General features: G+C 45.3%; 1 protein-coding gene across 2 annotated transcripts in view; it reads right to left on the bottom strand.

The window, feature by feature from the left end:
• DESI2 (desumoylating isopeptidase 2) overlaps positions 1-25,146 on the bottom strand; it is a 31,964-nt gene extending 6,818 nt beyond the window's left edge. Inside the window, exons 1-3 of one of the 2 annotated variants that reach the window (XM_028531192.2) lie at positions 24,851-25,141; positions 3,600-3,672; positions 706-799 (exon numbers count right to left, since the gene is read on the bottom strand). In XM_028531192.2, the coding sequence (XP_028386993.1) occupies positions 706-799; positions 3,600-3,672; positions 24,851-24,892 (209 nt within the window). In that variant the 5' untranslated portion in view covers positions 24,893-25,141. Of the gene's footprint in view, positions 1-705; positions 800-3,599; positions 3,673-24,850 lie in introns of both variants that reach the window. The other variant, XM_028531193.2, reaches the window with a different exon arrangement.
• Between the last annotated feature and the right edge of the window lie 1,757 nt (positions 25,147-26,903).

Genomic DNA, 26,903 nt, shown 5'->3' with positions numbered 1-26,903 from the left:
CTACTTTTCACTACTTTTTGGCAAGTTAACTATTATAAGCCCAGAAGTTTCTTTGAAGCTCCTTGAAACTAAGGTTCTAAACATTACTTTATATATAAACCTTAATTAAGGAATGGAAATTTGTTTATTTGCATTCAGATTTTCAGTGCTATTTACTACCCATAAGGCTCCAGAGTACACTCATATCCACACATTTCAGGTTTATCAATACATGTAATACAGGTGCCCTTACAACAGATTCTCGGCTAATCAACTGCTTAATTAACTGAAATTTATCAAGTGTCCCTTTCATTGGGAAAATGATGAGATTTTTAATAATGCTGTTAGGTACGTTGCAATAAAACTTGCCTCCACCTCCCCCAAACAGGAGGTTGAGGAGTAGCAACAATCAGAGATAGGAGTGTTTTCTAAAGCAGAGCCTGAGTTATACTGAGGTAAAAACATTGTTAAAGTACACCGAACACCTTACATGGGTCTCGAATGAAAGCAAGAGACTCAGTTATTTCAGGCACTCTATGTGGCCAAGTCCCGTCTTCACACAACAGCTGAGACAGATGTGATTGTAAAATAGAATGTCGGCAACTAAAGCAACATTAAAGAGACAGTTTGACTCCCTAGATTGTAACTTGCAGGATGCAATCTCTATGTCTGAAAACAAGCTGTGGCACCTAAAACAGTGTAATAAAAATTATCCTCCCTACTTACTTAAATTTAAATGTTTCTCCTAGTTCAGAAGCATTTCCTGGGGAAATTTCAAATATTCCAGAAAAGGGGTAAGGATGGCCACCATAAGCAAATTCTGAAAAGAGAAAACTCATGATTTTTAGTATTACACAAAATTTAACCAGAATGCTGAATTAGCTTTAATAAATGATAAGGATAATAATGATACCATCTAAATATTTTTCCGTTCATTCATGTTTTCACAAACATCTCATTTAGCCACTACTCGTACAGAAGAGGTGATGCCGCGGGCCTGGAACCTCTAACAAGGGGAGACACTCGGCGGTAATGCTGACTTGGTTTTTGCTGGCGACAGGAGAGTGACTAACACTCAGTTGTACATACGGTCTCTCTGCCTACCTACCCTGCCAAACTAAGCAGGTGGTCAGTTCAGCACTTGGCCACTTTCTAAATTCCAGTGATCAAATTTCACACTTGTACTTTACTGGAAAATATGTCTAATAACAATGAATTTTCATAGTTCCTGGGCTGAACGCCTGGTTTTTCTTTGAAACGTTAGCAAACCTGAAAAACTGAATTCCATTCCCCCATTCAAGAAAAAATAAACTGCCCTGGCCAGGTAGTGAGGTGGTTGGAGCGTTGTCCTGATACTCCAAGGTTGAGGGTTCGATCCCCCAGCAGGGAATGTATAAGAATCAACCAATGAATGTGTAAGTGGAACAACAAATCAATGTCTCTGTCTCTCTCCCCACCTCTAAGTTCAATAAACAAAAATTAAAAAGAAAAACTGCCAATTTAATATGCACACTTGCTCCCACACGTGCTCTTGCACGAACCTCCAGCTGGGAGGGAACCCCTGCACTACAGGGATGTCCGCTCGGGCTCAGCAGGTCGGGACGAAGACTTCCGTCCACGGTTCTGATGTGGGTGTTCGGGTATTCCAGTGGCAAGTCTTAGTGGGCTTATTTAAGTAATTCCAAACAAATGTTTAAATTAATCTCATCACTTAAAATTTATTAAATATTAAAAGGTCTTAGGACAAAGCATGGGAAAGAACCGATATATACTAAGTTTACTTTTAATTCACACCTTTCAGAAAAAAGTAATGATGTAGGTGACAAAAAGGTGTTTAACATCTGACTTTGAAATATGCATTAAAACATTTTTTAATGACAGAATCTTATAAAACACTGTAGACGATCAGGTTGGCCATGGAAAGGCTGTATTTGGATTTTTAACTCTGTCAAGTACAGTAAGGAAAGTCATAAAGCTGTTTATTCTTCCATTCAAGAAGCATCATTCCCTTTCAGACACGTCCAGGGTGGGACAAACGAGGGTTTACAGTGGTGAGTACATGAAACATGGAGTGTATTCTGGTGTTATTTATTCATTCTCGTGTTATTTTCCACAGGAACAACCGTAAACCTACTTCTGCCCCACCCTGTGTTTTGCCCTAGCTTTGCCAAGCTGATACGGACACATTTTGTACCATGCTTCTAATTATTCCTAAATCATTTTATGAAAGGCAACAACGATCAGGCAGATAAAAGAGCAAGGGACTAGCATGTAGGAACACCTGGGCTCAACTCCTAGTTCCATTAATTACTAGCAGGGTGACTGTGGGCAGGTTTGAGCTTTGGCTTCTCCAACAGGGGAGTGGAGAAATGCCACATGCTCTTACCTGCCTCCAAGGAGCATGGTCACGTGGCTCAAAACCCCATGGCACATTAAAGCGGCAACACACCGCACACATTTGGATGAAAAGGAAATGCACACAACTCGGCAGAGGCCGAGTCAAACAAGGGAGCAAACCCCATCCTGGAACCCCACTGGCAGCAACACTCCAACTACTGAAACTTTCAGCAGAAGCCCCACTGCTTTGTTGGAAATATTTGGTAGATGCAGCCTTTCCAGTAAAACGGAACCTGAACAGCAGGTCTTCAGAGCCCACGTTACACGCAACAGCACCACACCTAGAAGCACCCAAAAATGTGCAGTACAAAAAGGGGGCATGAAAAACACCACACTGATACATTTACGTAAATGAGCCTTTTCTTTGTCATTGCTAAAGCTGCTGTGCAGCCTTCAGGGTAACTGAGTGAATGGCAGTCACATATTCCACGAGGTCACAAATCCTGCCTACACGAGGCAATTAAAGGCATCCACTTCTGCTACAGGGTGAGTTTATGATTCAAAATAATGTGTTTATAACCCTGATGAAATTGGCAATGCGATCTGTTGGACACGCACCATTCCTGCTTACAGCTCCATCAGGAGTGAATCATCTTCACCAAGAGCAGGAAGGAGAACAGAGCGCCTAGCAGGGTGCTGGGTGTGAGTGGCTTCGTTCATTGTGACGAAGGGCAGCAGGGAGTAAGAAGAGCTGAGTTAATGAATGACAAAGGCCCTCATCCTCCAGCAAAAGGCTAGGTGTGATCAAGGGCAGGACTGGCTTGGTGATCTTTTTAAACGTTTGAACTGTATACTTCCAGGTCTACAGAAACAAGTGGCTGAAATTCCCTCAGGAAATTGGTATTTCAAGTTTGACACTCTCTAGAACCAACCCTTCTCCAACCAAAATTATCATTTTTAGTCATATTATTTTTCAAAGTGCAAGGTTTCTTAGGAACTCCATATTAGAGCAAAACGCTTTTTTTAAAGATACAGTATTAGAATAAAAGATAACTAGGTAAACATACACCCATATACTTTGGTACTTTCTGCCCATATACATTCAACTTTAGGCATTTTTCCAAAATATGGTATAAATAAATATGGAAAAATGATGATGTGCTTCTCTGCAGTAGGTTATGGAAGCAGCTAAGAAACAAAAAGGAAGAGCAACAGCAAGGACTCTGCAGCCCCTTAAAGGCAAACCCCCTCGGAGAGTGGACTTAGAGTGTGTGTGCACGTACCTCTGCCATACACTTCAATTCCTGAATGAAAAACTCCAATTCCAATGGGCGAGGTGTACTCGTTCATCCAGTACTAAGGAGAAAAGGAAAGGTTCAGAGCATCTGTTCGTTTGCGGCTCCACTCCACAGGACCAGAAGCTGCTGCTCCCCGCGCCGAGCCCATTTCTTGGCATTTCCCTCACACCCCCGACGCTCCACGACAGGGACCCACTCTGCCCCGTCTCTGTGCCTCTGCATGCGCCCCGCCCCAAGCGGGGTTCCTCCCAGTCAAAACAGAGGTCTCCCTGTGCGCACAAGCACGCTATCTCAGACTTAGAGCACGAATCCCCACAGCTAAACTGGCCAGGTTGGAAGGAAGTAGATACAAAAGTTCTGTTAGTGACTTAAAAACTTCACCCAACACCTGAGTGCACGGTACCATTACAGAAACAAACCCTTGTGTGCAATCTGGTATACGAAAAAGATGGGGTTTAAAACTAATGATAAGGGGTAAATTATTGAAAATGTGTTGACAAAATTGATAAAATTGATTATGCATAAAAATACATGTATCTAAAAATTCTAGTGTGTCTAAATATAATCACAAAGAAGAAATAAAATAGATTAAAAAATGCTTAAGATGTGGGAAAAGCCAATCTTAAAAGTGAAGTAAAACCTAGAATTTTAGATGAAAACAACAGATACTCAACATAAACATTTCCAACTTGCTCCTGTGTAAAACCACATAAACAAGATAAAAATATAAACACGGAGACAAAGCTTGTAACACGCAGTACAAAGGTTAGTACAAGAATCCAGGTCTCCCCCTCCATCTCATTCTGTTTGGTCCCCGCATTTCGACAGCCTGAACTTGGCGCAGGAGCGGGCGAAAGAAAGCAAGTATGGTTTCTACTGGTGAACCCGGGGGGAAGTATACAGGCTGTACTCTTCTACAGCTTCTTCTTGCAGGTCTGAACATTTTTAAAATAAAAAGGAGGACCGAAGAGAACGATCTAGCCCCTGCCTCTTTCTGACTGAGGAGACGTGGCTCCTGGTTTCTTGCTCTCCCGCCACCATCTCCCCGTGTTCAGAGGGGAGGAAGTACAAGGTGACCCTGCTGGTCTGCAGACACTCTGCCGGTCTTCTTCCAGGCAGCGGTGTTCCTGGCAGCCACCTCCTAGGCCTTCAACTGCCTTTTCCATGTGAGAAATCCCATTGTTTACAGCGCTCGCAACCAGTAATTTGGGCTGCGCACTGCTGATTTCCTTGACGATAGCTCGTCAGGCTTTACAATTTTTTTTTGTTCTGGATGCTGACAGCTGTTTCAGTGACCTTTCTCTTTTTACATGCGAACTTCTCTTTCAAAATACAGAATATCGTCTAAAAAGATATATATATATATAATTTGTCTACAACATCTACAATAAAACACTGGCTACAACATTTTAAACTTAGTAGATTGCACATTTATTTCTATTTAATGTCTCACATCACTTAATTCTAACAATTTCTCTTTTAGTTGAGCAGTAAGTAGCCTCCCCTAAGTGCTGTTATAATAAATATCTATAATGGGAACCTAAATGTTTTATTAAGAGACAGAGAGGTTTTCATGAAAAAGAAAAATTATACATGAGCAGTGTCTTTGGCCAAAGGGTAAAGAGAGGGTTAGGATGGGAATGCACCTGGCCAGAGTGGGGATCCTCAACGTGGCCATCTTTCGTTCCCTACACCTTCACAAAGGAAAACCGTCTCTTCCATGCTCAGGCATTTCATGCTCAGAACGCTGCATGTCGCCTGGGTGCGAACCACACTATTTTAGTTTGAAATTCCCCTGCAGTCAGGACTTTACATTCTAAAAAATAAAAGGGTGTGTTTTGACCCATTTTATAAATTGGGAAGTCTGTAAAAGGAGAGAAACTTAAAAACAAGGGAAAAGTGCACCACCCCAAATTTGGCCAGCCCTTTGGAGTTCAGAACAATGGGATCTGACCTACATAAGGTTTCTGAAGAACTGCTGAGACACAGCAACGAAAAATGAGTACCTGGTGCTTTGCAAGTGGTGGTGGTGGCCCCACTCTCAGACGGAAAGTTGGACAATTAGGTCAGGTGTTTCTGCTCAAGGTCATAGGAAGCCCACGAGTTGAGAGGAAAAGGATTTCTTAACCCAGAGAGATTTCTCTGGACAGTGCTGAATAGCAGAAGGCTATTCACTCCTAACATCATTTTTCTCCCAAGGCTCTGTCTCAACATTAATTAATGTTGATGTGGCTTACTCACTGTTAGCAGTAACAATAAGGGACTCAATAATTTTTTGCTTTTCTGTTTCTTTGTATTCTTATCCTTAAAAAGGCTGCCAAATTTAAGGATTCATTTCTTTGAGAGATTAAAGTAACTTACTAGTTAGAAATCTATGAATAAGTATCTCTACTTATCTTACAGAAATAAAAAGAATTGTAAGTAACCCTGTGATCAACTGTACACCAACAAATCAGACAACTGAGATGAAATGGACAAATCATCCAAGGACACAAACTACCAAAACTGACTCAAGAAGAAATTTTAAAATCTGAACAGATTTATAATGAATGAGAATGAGAGAAGAGAAAATGAATTAGTAATTTAAAAACCACCCACACAGAAAAAAGCCTATGATCAGATGATCTGGGTGAATTCTACCAAATATTTAAACAAGAATCAGTAACAATTCTTCACAAACTGTTCCAGAAGATAGAAGAAAAGGGAACACTTCCTAACTTATTCTGAGGCCGGAATTAACTTGAAATCCAGCACTCTTTCATGGTAAGAGCACTCGGCCATCTAGGAATATACGGAAACTTGCCAACCTGGTGAAGGGCATCTATGAAAAACAGCTAATAGCATATTAATGGTGAAAGAGTTAATGCTTTTGCTTTAAGATCAGGAAAAAAGCAAGGATGTCTACTCTTGCCACTTCTACGAAACACTGTACTGGGGGTTCTAGCCAGTGCAATTAGAGGGAAAAAATCAATAAATAAAATAAAGGGCACCTAGACTGGAAAAGAAGTAAAATTATCTCTATTTGCAGATGACACGATCTTGTATATAGAAACTCATAAGGAATTCACTAAAAAAACTATTAAAACTAGTAAACAAATTCAGCCAGGTTACAGGGTACAGGATTAATATACAAACATCAACTATATTATTATTATTTTTTAGAGAAAGGAAGGGAGGGAGGAAGAAGGAAACATCAATGTGTGGTTGCCTCTTGAGTGCCCCCCTACTGGGGACCTGGCCGGCAACCCAGGCATGTGCCCTGACCAGGAATTGAACTGGCGACCCTTCGGTTCTCAGGCTGGCACTCAATCCACTGAGCCACACCAGCCAGAGCATGTATTTCTATATACTAGCAACAAACAACATAAAATGAAATTAAGAAAACAATTCAATTTACAGTTTCATCAAAAAATATTTAGGGAATAAATTTAACACAACTACATAACTTTGTATCTGAATACTGTTTAACTATAAAACATTATTGAAATAAATCAAAGACCTAAATGAAAGGAAACACCATTCCTGCTCACAGATCAGAATACTTAATGTTGTTAGGATGACAATACTCCTCAGAGCGGCCTGCAGAGTCACCGCGATCTTTGTCCAAGTCCCAGCTGCCCTCTTTGCAGAAATTGACAGGTCAATGCTAGAAATTCCAAAGACCTGTAACTGCCAAACAATCTTGAAAAAAACTGGAAGAGTCACATTTCCTGATTTCAAAACTTAGTACAGAGCTACGGGAATCAAGACAGTGCAACCGGCACACAGACACACAGATGAACAGGACAGGACTCACTTCAGAAACAAACCCTTATACAAGTACGGCCAATCGGCCAATTGCTCTTAGACAAGGGCGCCAACACAGTTCAGTGGAAGACAGAAATGTTTTTAAGAAACAGATCTGGGACAGCTGGACGTCCTTGCAAATGAATGAAGTGGGACTCCTACTTCACACCACATATAAAAACTAACTTGAAATAGGTCAAAGCCTACATGTACGATCTAAAACTATAAAGCTCTTTGAAGAAAACAATAGGGTATCTTCATGATCTTATATTAGGCAATGGCTTCTTAGATGTGATGGCAAAAGCACAAGGGACAAAGGAAAAAGTTAAAAAATAAAACATTCTGTGCTTCACAGGACATCATAAAGAAAGTGTCCTTTCCTAATAATATAGAAGAAAAAGATGGTCCAATTAGTTCTTGAACTCTAATTCCCAAATTAAAAATCTTTAAATAGGTTACCTCTCAAATTACAGACTACATTCTTAATTCCAGACAGCTGCTTTCAAAACCATGTAGAGAACAGGCTAAAAATGACACGTCAAGAACAGAAAAAACTCAAACCACAGCTCTTAATATATGTGTTCTGGTTAGCCACCTCTTACACATGAGAACAGCAGCACGTCACTGATGAAATTTTTAGAATTTACATTATAAAGTGAAGTAGATGTTTAATGTGATTTTTTTCTCCTCCATGAATGAATGCCTTCCACGGAGAGCTGGTCAGAGATGCCCTCCCAGCGTTTCTGCCTCTGTTAGGGCTTCCTCGATCTATAATTAGCGAACACGCCTGGAAGCTCAATCTTTAAAAACTGGGCAGGCTGCCTGCAGAAGACAGGCGTTTAATTCAAGGTCAGCGTGCCTTATCCAGTCCTTCTGCCTCCAAGTCCTGCCAAGGCTATGCAGGCAATATGGATGATGCTTATTTTAAGCAGGGATTTAATGAGATACCTGTAAACAAAACAAAACAAAAAAAGTATACAAGGACGAAGCCTTTTACTGAATGATTGCGGGTGTGAAACTCTCCTACAGTGATTTGCTCTTGCTGTTCATGCCGAAGTAACTGCTACCCTCTCACAGTTTAAGATTTTAGATTTTAGGAATTAATAGCATTCCTCAGTGCTTCTCTATCTTGGTTTCCATCCCTTGTCGTTTACTTAAACAAATTACTTACTACTGTCAAAACCTTGCACAAGGCATCTCTGGAGATCAAAATCTCTGCACAAAGCTCAACAGAGCTTCTCAAACTTGCTATGTGGAAATTCAAGCTTTTGTAGAATACCCTAGAACACTGATAGCTTCTAACGGAAAACACTGCATAAATCTGCAACATAAAGTTACAGCCAAGAACACGCAGCCATGAAAAACAAACAAGGCGAGCTGCAACGTTACACATGACTGGATGCTAGCAAGACTTCTGCTAACTTTTGTTGGGTATGTCCTCATTGGTTTTGTTGTCTAAATAGTAGCAGATGCCAAAAGTTTAAAAAATTACATAAATGGAAAATACGGACAATCCGGGACAAGTTTAACCGAAAGCTTGGCTTTTGATTTGACCCGGGAACCGAGCACTTGCATTCCTAGAGCTTGGTCCAAATGCAAGAGTACAGCTAGTGCTTGGGAGACGAGTTTAAGGACACCCGTGGCTCCAAGAGAACTGCGGAGGCTGCGATGCAGTTCCGTGCAGCGGCCCCAGGCCGCCTCCGACACTTTCTCACACAGGGGCCATGCTGTGTGCGGGTGACCCAGAACGCTCGGGCAGACCCACTAAATGAGGTCCTACGTTCAAGGCCACCCAGTGGTGACAACTGGCTAACCCCTCAGGGATTCTATGAGGAATCAGATGTCTTCTTCATCTGAGTTAGTCTGCAGTGCTTAAAGCCTCCCTAACATACCAAAGGAAAACAGTACTCCAGCCAACTGGCTTTGCTGCTACCGCAAAATAGCATCCCTCAGACCATGAAACAACAGCAGAGTCACCACAACATCTGCACGTCCGCCACCCACCCAAACCGTCTGTGCGGTGGGTTCATTCGGTCAGCTCAGTGTCAGGCTGTCTTTCCTTTAGGGTCAGTGGGGAAAGCCCCCTAGTTCCCCTCGGCTGGTGCAGGCCCCAAGGACACTGCTTCTACTCCGTTTGAATTTGTTTCAGAGATTACTGCTTGGACTAGAAAAGGCTGATCCAAACATTATAAATAAGCTGACACATCTGAACTGGAATGGAAGAGACACTGAACTGCGTGTCAGGAATCTGAGGTTCCTCGCTTTACTTTTTTCACAAGTATTTGATACCTTTTTAAGGCACCCAATCTGTCTCAAAAGTATGATTCCAATTCAGATGCTGGAGCCAGAACATCTTGGTTCAAACTCTGGCCTCACTATTTATTAGTTGTGTGACCAGGGGAACACACTTCTCCTCTCTGTACTTATCAAACGGAGAGAAATACTACTTGCCACAGAGAGCTACTGTGCAGGCTGAATGAACGAACGATGAACACACCACTTGAGTGCCTGACCCACAGTAAACATTAATTATTAGCAGTAGCAAACACATACATTTATTGACAATATGACCCTTCCCTAATATTTTTGTTCTAGCAGATCAGTTCTGGCTGTTAATTCTCCGAATTTTCTAGAATCTTCAGGAGTGCACGTCAAATAATCCGGAGCAGTGACTCACTAAACTGAAGCAAGCCCTGGTCTGTGTGGCTCAGTGGATTGAGTGCTGGCCTGCAAATTGAAAGGTTGCTGGTTCCATTCCCAGTCAGGGCAAATGAGTGGCAGGCCAGGTCCCCAGTAGGGGGCGTGCAAGAGACAACAGATCAATGTATCTCTCGCACGAGGCTGTTTCTCTTTTCCCTCCCTTCCCTTCCAAAAGTAAATAAAATCTTTTAAAAACTCTTAAAAAAATAAACTGAATAGCAAACAATGGCAAAGCTGACTCCAAGACTCCCACAAGCAATTATTCATGTTCTTGAGAAGTGCAGACCAGAGCAAAAGGTGTCTGTAGGAAAGGCCGTGGTTTTGCAGGAGGGGTATACAGTCATGAGGGACACGCGCAGAGAGCCGGAGAATCCCATCTCATTCTGGTGCCGGGACCTTCTGGCCTCACCCCCCCTAAGACTACGGAGACACTAACTATACAGAAGAGGGTCAAGGAAGGACCACTACCGTGCACTCCACCTCCTCTGGCACCAACCAGTGGTTTAGAAAGCCTTTCACAGCATTCTTAAGTGTTAATATAATAAAAGACAAAAGAAACAAGTCACAGAAAAAATTACCATCTTAAAATAAGTGTTGAAGGCAATACATACACCAGTACAATTACTTTTGAGCCCAATTTTGTTTCAATGCAAAAAAATGGCCTAAATATGTCTATTTATTACTTTAAAGCGTTGTTTGTAGGAGAACGGACTGTGCTACACTGCAGTCATATACTTTTAAAATGTTAAACCATTCTTCTGACAGAGAACTTTCATTAAACTTCATTTTCGTCAGTGATTTGCCTTATCGATTTAATAAAAATTGATGCTTCCTGTTTGCCAGCAACAAAACAATAAATGTTATCTCCCGAGTCTGGAACTTAAAACACTTAATACAACCACTTGGGGTCTGGGTCTGATTTCCTCAGAAGGTAGCATTAAATGATGTGAGTACAAAGTATGACTGTTTCCTCTAAAAAACTAGACCCAGTGCTCACGAGGATTAAAGCAAGTGTTTCACTTAATTCCCTCCCATAAAAAGGTGCTTGGAACAGAGAAGGCGTTTCAATGACTGAATTAAAAATCCAAATAAACTATAACTGGTGGCGATGGTGGGATAATTACTATAGTGCCATCTCATATGAGACTGTCTTTGATGTTCACACTTACACTACCCTGTGAGGTCCTTCCAGTACCACTGGGCTAAGTCCCAGACAACCCTGCGGCAAATGCTCTTCAGTAGTACGCTATATTAAAATGCTGCCTGTGGTGCCTTAGGGGTGGGCTAGTGATAAAGCCCAGTCAAAAAACCCTCACTGAATGAACTGAGATATTCTAGTCTCTTTTTTTAGATGAGATCAAGTACACCCAGCAGGGCTGTCTGTTACCTCGCTTCACACTGTAAGATTAGATTCTATCCCGTTATTATTATTTCTAAGAAAATGTTCAGTTTTTTCACTACTAGAGATTATCTAAAATAAACACATGACTCTCTAGGTCCCAGAAAAATTTATATAAGATATTTTTATTACAATGTTATTTATAAATTGCTGATTATACTTTCAATCGTTGAAAGTAATCTCTCCTGATTACAAAAGATTTGCCAGTAATTTCTAGTTAATAGTGTTTCAAGTTCTGTAAATGTTCTATAAAGTTTCTTTTTCTTTCTTTTCAAGACAATGTAGCCAAACATTAACATACGCACTACAGCTAGGGTGGCTGCACTTGCTAGTCCAGTGGGGCAAGTCCCTATTTCCATCTGTTTCAGTGTAACTATTCGGCCAGCGCCCTCTTTTCTGCTCAAGTCCCAGCTTGGATGATGAATGTTAAAGTTAGCCTAAAGCTGGCTGGATTAAGGACTGTAAGTCTTAAAAGCTCCTAAGCACTGTCCTGAACTCATGAGTGTGAGTACACAAAACTGTGTACTTACATAATAACCTAAAACCAAGGAAAATGTGGTATGTTATGTCTTTTGTATAAAGCTAAAGCTTCCTCCTCTTTATCAACCAGGCAAACTAGTTTTTAAAAGCAAATCACTGGGCTTGCCGAGAGAATTAATTTTCAGGATGCACAACAAGCTACATGCAGGACTGCTGTGACTTCAGGGAGCACAGATTTTTATCAGTCAAACCAGCAGCGAACCAAACGCCCCTTGATCATATCTAGACGGAACTATTTTATACAGCCCCCGTCTGCTCTACCAGAGATGAGACACAGGTGAGGCACGGTGCTGCCGTCTGCCCTCGGTCCTACAACCACATCTGTGCCGGAAAAACCTCTTCTAGCAGCACTTAACTTTAGTTGTCTACAGCTAGTATCAAATATTTTGGTAAAACCTTGAAACTTCTTTTAAGGCCAGCTTGTACTTGACCATCCCCTTGGACTGGGCTCTAAACAGCGTGAGCCCTGAGACTGAGCCTTACTCAATCCTGCACTCTCCATGATGCTAGTGTATCGAATTCCTCCCAGTAGACCGCTCAAACACTTGATGCTTTGACATGCAGCAAGGAGTCGGTAATGCTTTCCCTTTGTTTTGCTCTTAACTGTGACCTATGGAAAAGAACCGCTCCATTCTTCCACTCATTCTGGCAATATTTATTGCACACCTACTATGTGCTAAGCACCAGCAGCTTGGATATGAACATAAAGTTCCTGTTCTCATGAAGCCTGCCTTCTTGAGAGGTGTCTTTTAAACTGCAGACTGCACCCCTTAGAGGACCCTGAAATCACTTTAGTGATTTTAAATGAACTGGCATTGTTTTAAATGAACAAAAAAATGATGAACTAATCAGAGGGCATCACACAAAGCAAGGCCTTTCCTTAACATTTGGTTTTGGTTATGTGTGCGTATAACGTGTGTTTCTTGGTCAGTCCAGGATAAAACAGAAACACTGTTCTGGAAGGGTTTCCTGTGTCTGCTTAAATCTCATTTTATTTTTCTTAATTAAGACTATTTTTTTCAATTACTGTTTACATTCAGTAGCATTTTGTATTAGTTTCAGGTGTACAGCACAGACGATAAATTTCATTTTAAATGTTTACTTACCGGCAAAGCTACAAAGCAAGACAGACAACTGTGGTTCAGTAAAACGTACACACACCTCCCATGTGTCAGGGGCTCTCAGACGCGGGTGGTACAGAATGATTAATTCACAGCCCTTCTGCACAGGAACTCATTAAGAATGTAAACAGTCACACTTTGGTAAGTGTTGAAACAGAAATATGTGCATATATAGTGAATTAATAACTCATTTTTTGATGCCACTCTAAAACGTACTTTCACTTACTTTTGTTCTTCACAATGAGAACGATCTGTGTAAAACATGTAAATCACTTTAAGGGGTTCAGGCAAATGACCTGCCCACTGTCACACAGTGAGTGGCTAAGCGGTCCGCAGTGAGCGAGATGGCAGAGTGGAGGAGAAATGGCTGCCAGGGGCATGTACTAGGGGACCTTCAGCTGAGTCCAGCACACCTTTAAGAAGGAATTACTTGCTTATTTGTCAGTCATTTAAAAGTCACACAGCACATTTCTGGGAGAAGGTGACTACAAAAGACACGGTGTAGTTTGCAAGCACAGTACGTTCCGGTGGAGGCGAATGGAGTTAATACTGGAGCAGCCCATTGGTTTTCTGCACTTCACAGAGGTGAGGACTGGGTCACACCGTGGCACATCCACACGCTGACTGGAATGACAGTAGCGGGGTTGCAGCCGCTCCATTCTTCAAAAGGGCTGGCCTCAGATGAGGACACAGGGTTCAGTGCAGCCCACGGAACAGGAGGGGGGCAGACACCTGTAGAACAGCGATGGCAGGAGGATGGGGAGACTCTCTTCAGCCCCCCGCCTGCCCATTAGGTGGAATAAGCAGTGAGGTCATCGGCTGAGAGTGAGGAGTGGGGAGGGTGTGAGAGACAACCTGTTGTCGTCTTGCAGTGGGGGAAGGTCAGGTGACCAGAGAAAGAAGGAAGCATCGCCAGAGAGCATTTAGGCCCTCCCGGGGACTGCAGTCAGGATTTCCGAGTGAGATCAGTCGGTATGGGTGTGTTCTACTCTGGCTGCACGCAGCTCCTGAGGTCGAGAGTGCAGGGCAAGTTCAGTTTTACTAGGGTTCCCAGCCAAGTATGACAGAGGGAATGCTGAGGCCAGTAGGCCGGAGGGTCTAGTTCAGATGGGGGAGGAGGGAAAGAGGGATGAAGGAAACAGCTCACAGGACTGCAGGAATGGCAGTGTGCAATCTGCAGGGCAGGGTGGCAGGCAGGAGACCCAGCAGAGGTGATGACCCACCTCCTCTGCAGGCACAATTCCTTCTTCCTTAGGGGACCTGTCTTTGTTCTTGGGGTGCTCCACCGACTGAATGAGGCCAGCCCACATTATGGAGGGTAACTCGCTTTCCTAAAAGTCTACTGGCTTACTTTTTATTTTAAAAAAGATTTTATTTATTTTTAGAGAAAGGGGAAGGGAGAAGAGAGGGAGAGAAATATCAATGTGTGGTTGCCTCTTGAGCGCCCCCTACTGGGGACCTGGCTCACAACCCAGGCATGTGTCCTCACTAGGAATTAAACTGGCCACCCTTTGGTTCACAGGCCAGCACTCAATCCACTGTGCCACACCAGCCAGGGCAAAATATACTGGTTTAAACGTTATCCAAAAACTACCTTCACAGCAACGTTTATACTGGTGTTTGACTAAAAACTATGCTTGGCTTAGTCAAGTTGACACATAAAATGAATTGTCACAGAAATGCTCACAGACCTGGGGGATCATTTTCTTCACTGCCTGTTCCTGAGCTCCAGAGAGCAGTTTAGAGAGGGGTGTGAGATTAGGACAGAGGGAAAACAGGACTCTCCAGGGAGGGGAGGAGCAGCAAACCCGTGTGGTGGTCTGGGGCTCAGCCCGAGTGCCAGAGCCCCGCCCCTTACAGCAGGATTCTCAGCAGGTTCTTCAACTAGGCCTCTGTTTCATCATCTTCAAAAGGGACACTAGCAGAAAGGAGTGGCTTAGCACTATGGCTGGCATAAGGAAATCACTCAAAAACTGTCCCTCTTGCTGTTATGGGAAGACACAATGTTGTAAATCTATCCATTCTCCCCCAGAATTATTCATAAATTTAATGTCATTACATTTAAAATTGCAGTGAGTTGTTGTTGTTGTTTTAGGTTTTCTTTATGTACTTTTAGAGAGAGGGGAAGGGAGTAAGAAAGGGAGAGAAACATTCGAGAAATACATTGATTGGCTGCCTCTCACTTGCCTGCTTCTGGGGATCTGGCCCACAGCCCACACATGTGCCCTGACTAGGAATCGAACTAGTGACCTTTTGATGAGCAGGTCAGCACTCAATCTACTGAGCCATACCAGGCAGGGCTGCAGTGAGTTGTTTTTTTTTTTTTTTTTGACAAACTGATTCTAAATTTTATTTGGAAAACGATGTAAGGTAAAATTCTGAAAGAGAATAAGAGAAACCTCTACCACCAGATATCAAAATACAAAAGTACTGCAATTAAACACCTGATATAGGTGCAGGAAGAACCAACTAAATAGATGAATAGCAAAGAAAGTCCAGAAACAGGCTTATGTAGCCACAATGACAGGCAGGACAGTACAGGGTCAATGGGACACACACCTCCAACTAACAGGAGGGGCCGTGGGTCACTGGATAAGCAGTGCTGGGACAAGTGGCCTTGCACTTGGGAACGAACGTGTGGGCTGTCCCTACGATTCTGGACTAGGAAAGCCACTCCAGGAACGACAAGAAGCTGAAAGGTCACCACCAACAACAGTGCTGGCCGCACGCAGTTTAAAATTTCTGAAAGGCAAAGGACACTATAATCACACTTAATAGCTCAGAGGGGATTTTAATTTACTATCATTTCATGATTTATCTGCTTGGTCCTACTTGTCTTCATTTTACACTCTTCGTTTTTTCTCTTATACTCTACACATTCTGTTGTTTCCCGTCTAGATCTGACTTTATCCCAGCGATACCTACATTTACTTAAAAAAAATTACACACACACTCCACTACAATTTTCCAACACCAACAAGAATCAATTTTATCCACCAGCTCCTCTCTTATAGGGCTGCTGGGTGCCTCTGTCTCCTGCCTCACCCAAGGTTTGCTCGGTATAATCTGAGACGGTTCTTTAAACGCCATGTTCATGCTCTCGGAGGAGCATTGTTTCCAACCGTGTGTGCTAAACTAGAATTTACATGAAACAAGTACGGATGCCCGCGGCTTTGTCTTAAACTGTCACCACCTCCTTCTTAAGCCCCCGAGTTCCCAGTTCACGCCCGACAGGCACCGGGTCCTGTCTGTGTCCTCTGGCACGTGAGTGACAAGGTGAGTGGCTACAGTGTCCAGGCAGAAGGGGCCTCCCTTGTAACACCCTGGAGCGAATGCTCCGTTTTATTTAAGCTTCAGTGTCGTGAAAGAGAAGTCTGGAATCATTTCGGTTTCGTTCCCTTCCAGCAACTCTTCTGCCTGTGTGTATTTGTGGATTTTTCCTTTCTGCGTGAAATGTGCAGGCTGAGCCAGGCTTCGGCGGAACGTTCCTAACCGTAAAAGTTCTGCCGAGCACCCGACACTTCCGGATGCTGACACTGACCCTTTCGCTGAGGGTCTGAGAGCTTTTCTAAATCTTGATGTTTCCCTTCAGTTTTCAATGCGTGGCTCAGCCACGTCCACTGCGGTGTTCAATTCGGCAGCAGTACTCGTGGCCTTTGTGGAATGTTATCCTGATCTCACACTGTTCCTTCCTGGGCACTCGCCTGCTCTTGACGAACCTCATTAATCTGCTTGAGAATATAACTCAGAAATCCCCTAAAACGCTCCTGTTCCCGCTGTACATTTAGTTACAGAGAGACGAGGCACATGGCCTGACCGACCCTTCACACTCTCGAACTCCCTGCTGGAACGTCCCTTCCCCAGAGAGCCACCTGGCGTCCCCTCCCACCCTTCAGGAACACTGTCATCTGGGTGAGGCCTTGCTTGGCCACCCTGCTGGACACTGTGGTGGAAACTGCACCATGCCGGCCGGGTCTGCACCGTCCTTCCCCTTTCCTGGCTCTGTTTCCCTCTTTAGCCCTATTGGACTCCGTGCACTGTAGGTTTTACTCATTTATTCAGCTTATTCTGGCAACAGACGGCTCAGATGTATGAGCCACCTATTACACTAACTTAGAGGTTTCGTGTGATTCCAATTTAAAAATGAATGATGGGACTACTGGGTGTACACCGGAAAGAATGGAAAGCAGGCACTTGAAATGATATTTGTACACTTACACTCCTAGTAGCAGTATTCACAACAGCCAAAAGGTGGAAGCAGCCCGAATGGACATAGACAGATAACTGCTGGACAAAATGTGGTGTACACACACAATGGAATAAATAGCACTCAGCCTTAAAAAGGAAGGAAACTCTGACACAAGCTACCACGTGGATCAGCCTTGAGGACACTATGCACAGTGTAATGAGTGATAAAAAGACAAGCGCTGTATGGGCCCATTTTCAGGAAGCATCTAGTGAGGTTCAGAGATGGGGCAAGACGGAGGTAACCGGGGTGCAGGGAATGAGGCAGCCAGGAGCTGTGGGGTGGACGGAGATTCAGTCAGCGAGATGAAGAAGTCCTGGTGACTGACTGGCAGCATGACCACGTGACAGCACACTTCTGACCTCTGCAGCTAAGGGTGGGCAAGGTGGGAGATGGTACATGTGTTTAAACACAATTTAAAAAAAGATTAAAAAAGGCGTTTTTTTGAGAGTCTTATAAAGTATTCATAGAAAAGGAAGTGAGTAATAGTCTAGAAAATTTAAGAATAATAATCAAAGGAAATGGGCCCAGCCACATGGTATTGTGAAATTTTAACCATTAAAATAGGGGAGTGATGATGTGCAGACTCAACAAATCTGTATGGGCAAGAATTTAGTATTTACGACAAAGATGACATCACAATTTAGTGAGGAAAGATGTTTACTTCAAATAATGTGGGGCCAATTAATTTGTGAGTTCATGTTTGGGGTAGGGGACTGTCACAGTCATATTCTAACACACATTCTAGATAAACCGAAACAAAATTATTTTCAGGTATCTCATCTCCCGGCATCGTTTTTCTGCCTTTCTTACACTTTCAGGGCTTCGGGAGCCGTCTCCCCTTTAGTCTGTTAACCAACTGGGGGGCACTTAAAGGACAATGTCGTTCTCTAACTTACATAAACAATTGCGGAAAACCTGAGGGCCAACAAAAGCAAAGCACCAGCCCACCCTGTTGTAAGAAAACCCCACTTAAGGAAAGAGATCAGCTGGAACAGGCTCTTCTTGGTGTTTAAATGTGTTTCATTTACAGGTTTCACTAAGTTCTCACTAAGTTCTGTTTGGCTAACTGTGCCTATCACCATCAGCGTGGCCTTGGAACAGACAGGCACTAAGCCACTGCAGGCCGAGGGGCCTGGAGTCACCAGCGTGCTGGGCCCTTCATGTCTGCATGTCTGCCAGTCGCGAAAGGGGTCCCTTCTTCTGAACACTTCAAACTCTCCACGCCACATCAGTCTTCACTCCACGCCACGTCAAGGGACTGCTAACAGGGAACGCCGGACATCCGTGGGTTCACAAAACACCTTCCACAGGTGGTGTGGTGGACAGAAGGGCTCCAGGACCAGGGAGTATGTTACCTGCTGTGCAAAGGGGCTTTGTGGATGTGACTAATGTTAGAGCCCTAAGATAGGGGGCTCATCCTGGAAAACCCTCGGGGTCCCATCCAGTTAGATGGACCATCAAAAGCAGAGAACTTTCTCCAGACGGAGGCAGAACCAGTGCGGCAGAAGAGGAGGGCAGACATGTCTGAACAGCGAGGAGGACCCAACGCGTTTTCGCTGGTCTGAAGATGATGAGAGCAGGTGAGGAACGCAGGAAATCTTAAGCAGCCGGGAGAAGGTCCCAGCTGACAGCCAGCAAGGAACCAGCCCTCTGCCTTACAACCGCGAGCCACAGAACTCTCCGACACCCACAGTGACCCTGGCAGCAGATCTGCCGAGAGAGCCCAGGCTGCTGACACTGTCCTTCCAGCCCGGGAGAGCTGGAGCAGAGCACACCCCAGCCCACTGGGGTCTGACCTACGCGTGAGCAAGAAGATACATCGGCTTGGCGTTTGGCAGTTTTTAGTGCAGCAACAGAGCACAAATACAGAGGTTGAATTCTTTTTTTCATATAAACGAAACCAAAAAATAAACACAGATACTGCCATGGATAACGTAGGAGGACAGCTCCGTGACTGCAATCTCTTTGTTTCAGCCAGACTCTGGGTAACTGTTCCTACTGCAGGGGGCAAAAGTGGTGCTGGCCCAAGATGCAAACTTGGTCAGAGAAAGTAAGACTAGTTTCTATTAACTCATCAATCTATGTTAAAATCAAGGAACTGACAATGTTTTCGGAAAGATTATGTTCCAGGGAGTGACTAAGACCCAACTTCAAAAAACAAACAGATTAAAGACATTTCCTCAGCCTAGTCCCATAGTGCTTAAAAAAACCACAAACCAAAAAACTACGGAAAGGACAAGCATTTGACATTTTTTGTGTCTCATTCCCATGACCCTCCCCTCTCATCTGGTCACCTATTCCAACAACAAAGCTAAAACCCAGCAGTGCACTAAGTAAAAGCACAAAGAAAAAAATACTGAAATAGGTATCTGGCACAAAAGCAAGGGGGATCAGATGACCACGCTACGCTATTTAAGTAGCGCCACCTTTCCTGACAAAACCGCCCAATCAGAATCCCACTCAGTGGCGAATGGTTACTTACAGAACACCTTCCAGTGACAGCCCTGTCGTAGACGCTGGTGACAGTGTGATGCTATCAAGGGACTCGGTCCAGTGGGAGGCAGAGAATCAGACACACGCAGTGACGGAGACACACAGAAAGCACAGCCAGGGCACGGACAGGAGCCTCACCCAAGTCTGATGAGGAAAGGCCAAGCTACAGCCATAAGAAGGAGGCTGCGCTGGTCATCTTTTGACACAGGACATCTCAGAAACAGAAGGACCAGGACATGCGAAGATCCCGAGGTGCGCACTGTATCGCCCAGCCTGCTCGGGTCACTAAGAAACCTCATCGTGTGAGCATCAAGTGTGTCGGCCGGGGTGGGCGGGAGGTAGTGGGGGGTCGGTATGAGATGTGCCTTTAACGGTCAGGTAGGGGTTACACCGTACAGGGCATTAGACTTTATCCTGTGGATGATGTTTTAGCAGAAGAATGGCACAATCATTTATGATTCAGAAAGCTTCCTTTGGTAACAGAAAGGAAGATGGATTAAAATGAAGTAACACCAGAAAACGAGACTAGCAGAAAGGCTTTAATATTGTGCAGATGGATAATGAGGGCTTGAACTTGAGAAACAGCAGTGGAAATGAGGATCAGGTAACCAATTTAAGGAATCCTCAGGAAAACAAACGTGGCAGCCACCGCGGGCCCCCAGCTACTGGCCGAGACCACTCCCTGTCCCCCATCCCCCATCACCAGAGAGCTGGCCAGCAGACAGCCTCTGAGCCCCACTGCAGTCACCTGCGGGTCACCTGTGGCCAGTCCCTTGGAAAAGGAGGTGGCTCTGGCAAAGCCTTTTCTTTCTAGCCAGAGAGAGGTGCATGTAGAGAAAGGCCCTCCTCACCTGTCTTCTTTCATGGCCTGTTGAATGAGGACACTGTGTTTGGTGCTGTTGACAGTCATTTCACAAGGCCGAGGACACGACCAAGAAGGAAAGCCAACGTGCGGGGAGAGCAGAGAAGCATGCACAGTCGTGGTGCCTGATGGCCTGGCTGCGCCGCGGAACCAACCCAGGCCTGCTTACCTGTGGACCTGCGCACCTTAGGGTCTCAGCCACCGACTGTGAAGCTCTGCTACTCTCAGGAGGAACCAACCAAACCAAAACACAGGGACAGGGCTGGCGGCTTAACTGAGTATGAAGAGGGACTTGAGAGAGAGAAAGAGGTTTCTCTCCCAGGGTTCTGCCTTGGGAACTAAGTAAGAGAAGGTGCTAGTTATCAAGATAAAATTACAACAGAGAGGTTGGGTTGGGGGGTGGGTGGGGAGGACTGATGGATGACGTAAAGGGGAAGAGTCAGAGGTGGAGAAAGAAGGAAAGGGAGAGAGTTTGTTCCTGGACACATTGCTTCAGAGATACTACGGAATCACTTAGGTGAAGAGTACACTTAGATGAGTCTGGAACACATTCAAAACGTCTGACTTAGTTCTGCTGACGTATGGGAAGTGGGATCCCGTCACATCTACATGACCTCACTTCCTCTTAGAAGATTCTAATGGTTATGGGGGAGGGCAGGGGTGTCAAAAGAAAGGAGTCCAGATCAAAATTTCCTTACTTGAAGAGTTCTAGAAGATGTTTCTTTTTGACAAAGACTCTTGACTCTGAAGATGTTCGAATGCTATTTAAAAATAGAAAAAAGAAATTTTATAGAATGAATCTACAAACACCACACTATATTTTTATTTTATAAAAATGCATTAGTAGCCGAGATAATCTGAAAAGCACACCATCTGGAACCGTGACAAAGGAAGACCCCGTGCTGGAGCGACGACTCCAGAGACTGTCCTGGCAACTGAAATTAACCTGAGTCACGTGCTTTACTATGTGGGCCAGTCAGTCAGGAATATGTGAATAACCTCATTCCCAAGGCTCAGAAAATAACTCCAGGACACGTTTTATTGGCGGCAGATTACCCCAAAGTACAAAGAGAAACATAATCACCGAGAAGGTGGCAAGCAATAATTTAGCAGCGTGGTGGAAGATTAGGTAACCTTATGAGGATTATACTCTTTCTCCAAGAGACATTAATACAGGTGACCCCGATACAAAGATTCTGTACGTGTGGCAGAGTTACAGGAGAAAAGAAATGATCAGCAGCTCCTGATCCAGTGAACGGGAGCAGGCGACAGTCTCACAGACAGGAGGCACAAGGGTCCTGGTGGCAAGAGGTCCCTAGAAACAGTGATTATTAGCGCACGTTTACAAAGGTGGGACTAGACAGACAGCTGACGTGCGAGGCAGTGCAGGTGGCACCAGTTCCCATCAAAGGCATCCGTGAGGCACAGGCAGTATTACCAAAGATAAAAGGAGTATGTCCTTGACATGAAGCAAAAATGTTTCAAAAACCAATACTGACTTGTGCAAAATGAGTGTAACAGACACACATTTCTACCTCCACCCACTGGTCTTAATTCTGAAACGCAACTCTCACCATGCTGCTCCACAGAAACTCTGAGTGCGACCCCCTGGCTCACAGACACCCCCTCCCCCGCAAGCCCTTCATTCCAGCTCCAAACTAAGAAAAGTTCTCATCCAGCTTTCAGCTTCCTCTCCTTTCAGGCATCCCGCTCTCCAGTGATTCTGGACCGGCTGCTATTTCCCAAACCCAAGCTGTGTTTTCCTGCTCCCGCCATCCTGTCCAGCAGACAGGTCTCTGCCTGTGGAGCTCCTACCAAGCCTGTGCTCCCCGTCTCACCTCCCAATGCTTCCTGAGCCTCCAGCCTCATGGAGTCCCCTTCTTACCGTCTTCCTCTGCTCTTACCCAAATCATGCTATTCTCTTCTGAACTGTCACTACTCTTGTACCTCTCCTATGGTATTCTAAGTCCCTTAAAGAAGGAAGGATAATCAATTAATTTTTGCCACTTCTACAGGGTTGTAATTAAATAGATAATTGTAGGTTCCTGAAGGAGTGACCTAAGACAATCATAAACTGAAGCCCTCCAAAAAACATACAAAGGCAAGTTTATCAGAAGTCTAGTAATTCAGCTATTTCTATCATATGCTTCTTTTTCTCCTCTTGAGAGGAAATAAAAATGAGAACACTCAGTAGAGAAAATAATGAATCAGACTGTGGTGTGGGTTCCAGACCGTCCCTATTTTTAGTTATCTGGGCAGGTTAAACTGACCCCTTTCTCTACCGGCTTCCTCTGTAAGGACCTCTTTATGAAACTGACGTGAGAAACAAGATCCTTGTTAATAAGTTAATCTGTTAACGTCTTTTAGAACATTCCTCCCTTTAAAATATACTGGTTTTCCCATATCTCGCTTTGCACACATTTACTACAATCAGCAATGGTTTCTGTGATTCACAGAACACCCGGGGTGTGAAGAAGCCCACCATATGCCAAAGAAAGTGTTTTCAGTTTTATTTAAAAAACAAAACTACTCTCTTCCTCTATGCTCACAGGTTTCATTTAGGCTGTGAAACTCCTGGCCACTGTGTGAGTCCACCGGATAGAGGGGTTTACCACTCTAGAAGACGGGGCATGCTCGAGAGCAGAATGAAATTTCAGGGATGGTTTGTAAGAGTCTCGAATAAACACGAAATCAAGTTCAGATCACTGGGTTGGGGGATAAAAAGTAGTAAAAGGTCAATTAAAAGTCTTGAAAAATAAAGGCATCCAGCTCAGCACAAGTTTAAATGTAGAGAATTATCCCTTAACCAGTGACACGGGCCGAAGACCTCCAAGCGTCGTGTTGCTCTGGGACCTCTAGTTCTGCGCATTCGTCTGCAACTCTATCGTGTGTCACTTTTCTCAATGTGTTGACCTCCGAGCTCTCACGTGAACACGACCGAGAACTCACCTCAAATCCTCAGCAGTCTCTAGCCCCTGCAGACATAATTCCCAGGGTATGAGGGGAATTCCTTTCTCCCCAGAATGTTACACTGTAAACTCAGAAACTCATATGCAATGCAAGGGAAGAAAAAGTTGAGACCTGTGGATGGGAACCAGGACTTCTGACCTCTGCATTGTAGAGGTTCTTCTGTAGAAGACCTTCTGTTTTCTCCACCCTCAAGGCAACAAAAGTATTCAAGGGGGCTTTTCTATTTGCCAATCCACTTACCAGAAATTTTACGGGAACTCAAGAAATTACAAAAGCTAAGTGCCAAAAGCCAACAAACCCAAGCACGCATCTGACTGCAACGACAACGCTCTACCCGGTAGTTCAAGTACAATTACAAGGCAAATCAATCCTTGGACTCATTCTCTGTGCTTCCAAATGCGATGACATAATAAACAAGTCCTGCCCTTCTCTCTCCTGTGCTCACGTCAGGTACCTGTTGCATCACCTGGAAAGTGGTCTTCAGAATCTAGGAAAGCATGTAGACATAATTCAGCCGGGCTGTTTTCTTGATACATTTTATCCTCATTTATCTGAATGAGGTTGCCTTGGAGGCAAGGGGGTGTTGGCTGCTGTGCGCCCTTGAGAGATGTTGGCATGGACCTCGACGGGAGGGACTTTCTGGACAAGGGGCTTGTTGAGAGTTTTGGAGACTTGGGCGCCGACAGAGACGTGTGGTTCCGCAGAAGCGGGGCAGCGCGGGAGCCGGGACCACGGGCAATCGACGGGCGGGGGGGGGGGGGGGAGTGGGCAGCCCGGGGGTCCCCGTGGTGGCAGTGGAACTGAGTCCTGCGACGGAAGCTTTGCGGGAAGGACAGTGCTCGTCGGCCAGGGTGTAGGGCCCAGGGCCGGGGTTCGAGCCCAGCTGGGGGCGCGGGAGAGATTCCAGTGGACCCGAGCCCTGGCCGAAGCCCTCGGGCGGACTGGGCAGCACTACCACGCTGGAGGATTAGGAAATAATAATACTCCCCTCCCCCCCACCCCGGGGAACTAAGCCGGAGGCGGCGAGGAGAGGCAGGAAGCGATGGGGCCGGGGTCCTAGCCCAGGCCGGGAGGGGATGCCGGCGCCGGGCCGGGGCCGCCAGGGGCCGCACTCACCATGTCGTACACGTTGAGCACCACTAACTGGTTAGCCCCCATCCTCCCCGCGACCGCCGCCTCGTCCTCCAGCCGCTCCGTCTCCGCGGGGCCGAGGCCGCTCCCGCCCCCGCGGACGCTTCAGGGGGCCAGAGCCGGGCACTAAGCGCACAGCCCGGCCCGCGGCAGCCGGCGCAGGACCATCGGGAAGCCGGGTCGCCCCCGGGCGCCGCCGACAGGACCCACAGCGCCGACGGGGCCGACCGCTGGCGGGCCCGCTCGGGCTCAGGCACCTCCCCTAGGCGGTAGACACGTGGGGGGAGGCGGGGCCTGGGTGAGAGGCGGGCGCCGGGAGCCCCAGGGGCGGAGCCATCCAGGCGCCCGTGCGGAGCCCGCCTGCGCTCTGGCTCTCCGCGGCCGCACCTCAGGACCTAAAATGGCGCCGCCTCCGCGTCTCTCCACCTGGGAGGAGCGGGTTCCAGGGAAACTCTAGTTCCCGGCATGCCGCGCGGGTCGCGACCCTCTCGGGCCAGGGCTTCCCGGGAGACTACAGTTCCCAGCAGCCAGTGCTTCGGATCTGCGCCAGTTTCCCTGCGGTCTGCCCTTGGCTCGGGCTAAAGGGCTGTGATCTTCGACCTGTCTTTACTGGTGCTGCTGCTAGTTTCTGTGGCCTTGAGTCCGATGCAGCAACGAAATGTGGCCAAAGACCATAATAATGACCTGTTACCCAAATCTCTTCTCACTTTTCTTTTTCCAAGGGCCGGGGGCGAAGAAAAAGAGGAAGGTGGGTTACTGGTGGTGGGTAGGGTGTAACAGGCATCCAGTTAAACCTCGAGACGGAATTTTACATTTTAAGAAACCATCCTGCTGAGATGAGAAGAGTACAGTACTCACAGCACTAACACACAGTTGGTGCTTTTGCACGCATTCAACAAGTATTTGTGTGTCTGTTAAGCTCCAGGCAGTGTTGTAGGCCCGGGGAACACATTAATGTGAACAGGAGGAAGGACAAAATATTGGCGCTGTGTGCTTTGCAGAGCACAGAACAGGATGAACTGATGGAGAACTTTATGCGGCTGCAGCATAAAGGTCTCTTGACAAGGTGAGGTTTAAGCCGAGAACTGAATGGCAAAAAGCCAGCCTTACAAATATCAGGGGACAAGTATTCCACTGAAAGGAAACCTCAGAGCTAATTGAGTCAGCTAATTAGGAAGCCACTCCACAAGTGTGCACCAAAAGGTAGCTTAGATACTGCGCGTAGTGGGGGACACAAAATTAGAGATCTTTGCGCTATTTTGGAATTAGAGTCTAGAAGATTTGCTAATGGGTTGAGTGTTGAATTAGGGGAGAGAACATTCAAGGATAACTTCTAGATTTGCAGCTTGGGAAGTTGTGAGGATGGTGGTGCCATTTGTAGGACGGGAAAATTGGGAAGAACAGGTCGGAAGGTGGGAAGTGAAGAGTTATGGTTTGGTCATGTTAAGTTGAAGGCACCTTTTAAATGCTGACGTCAAGTAGGCATTTGGATAAACTGCAAGCCATGGGATGAATTGGACTACCTAGGAAAAAGTGTAGATGAAGCAAAAAAGAGAAAATAAAACTGGAAAGACAGGGGTTTGTGCTGTCACTACCAGAACCAGTAAGTAGAGACAAGCAAGGACTGAATCTTTTGGGGCACTTTCTTCGGATGGCCAGCCATCTGAGAAGGCGGCAGGTTGTGAACCCTAAAGCCTGTCTTATATCTCATCTCAAGCCGAACTTTTTTATAAGGAGAAGAGGGTATGTAAGGGAGTTGGAATTCAGGAAGAAAGTAGGTAAGGGGTTTGGATTCAAGGAAAAGGTTAATCAGATAAAAGTTGCCGTCTGGCAATTTCCTGGCATTCTTTTATCAGCTGACTGGTGATTCAGGATCTGCATCCTGTTCTGCAGATGTTCCCTCCAGAGCACAATGGCTCAGAAACCGTCCCCATCACTTACGCCAAGGTCCAATTCCTTGCGGGTTTTCTGGAGTCAGGGTAGATCTGGTCATAAATTCCAGATCCTGGAACAAGAGCTTTCTACACGCATTAATCAC

This window comes from Phyllostomus discolor, chromosome 15 (genome assembly GCF_004126475.2).
Source record: "Phyllostomus discolor isolate MPI-MPIP mPhyDis1 chromosome 15, mPhyDis1.pri.v3, whole genome shotgun sequence".
NCBI lineage: Eukaryota > Metazoa > Chordata > Mammalia > Chiroptera > Phyllostomidae > Phyllostomus > Phyllostomus discolor.
Note: the sequence above shows the minus strand (reverse complement) of the source record. Positions and strands in the feature narration are given on the sequence as shown.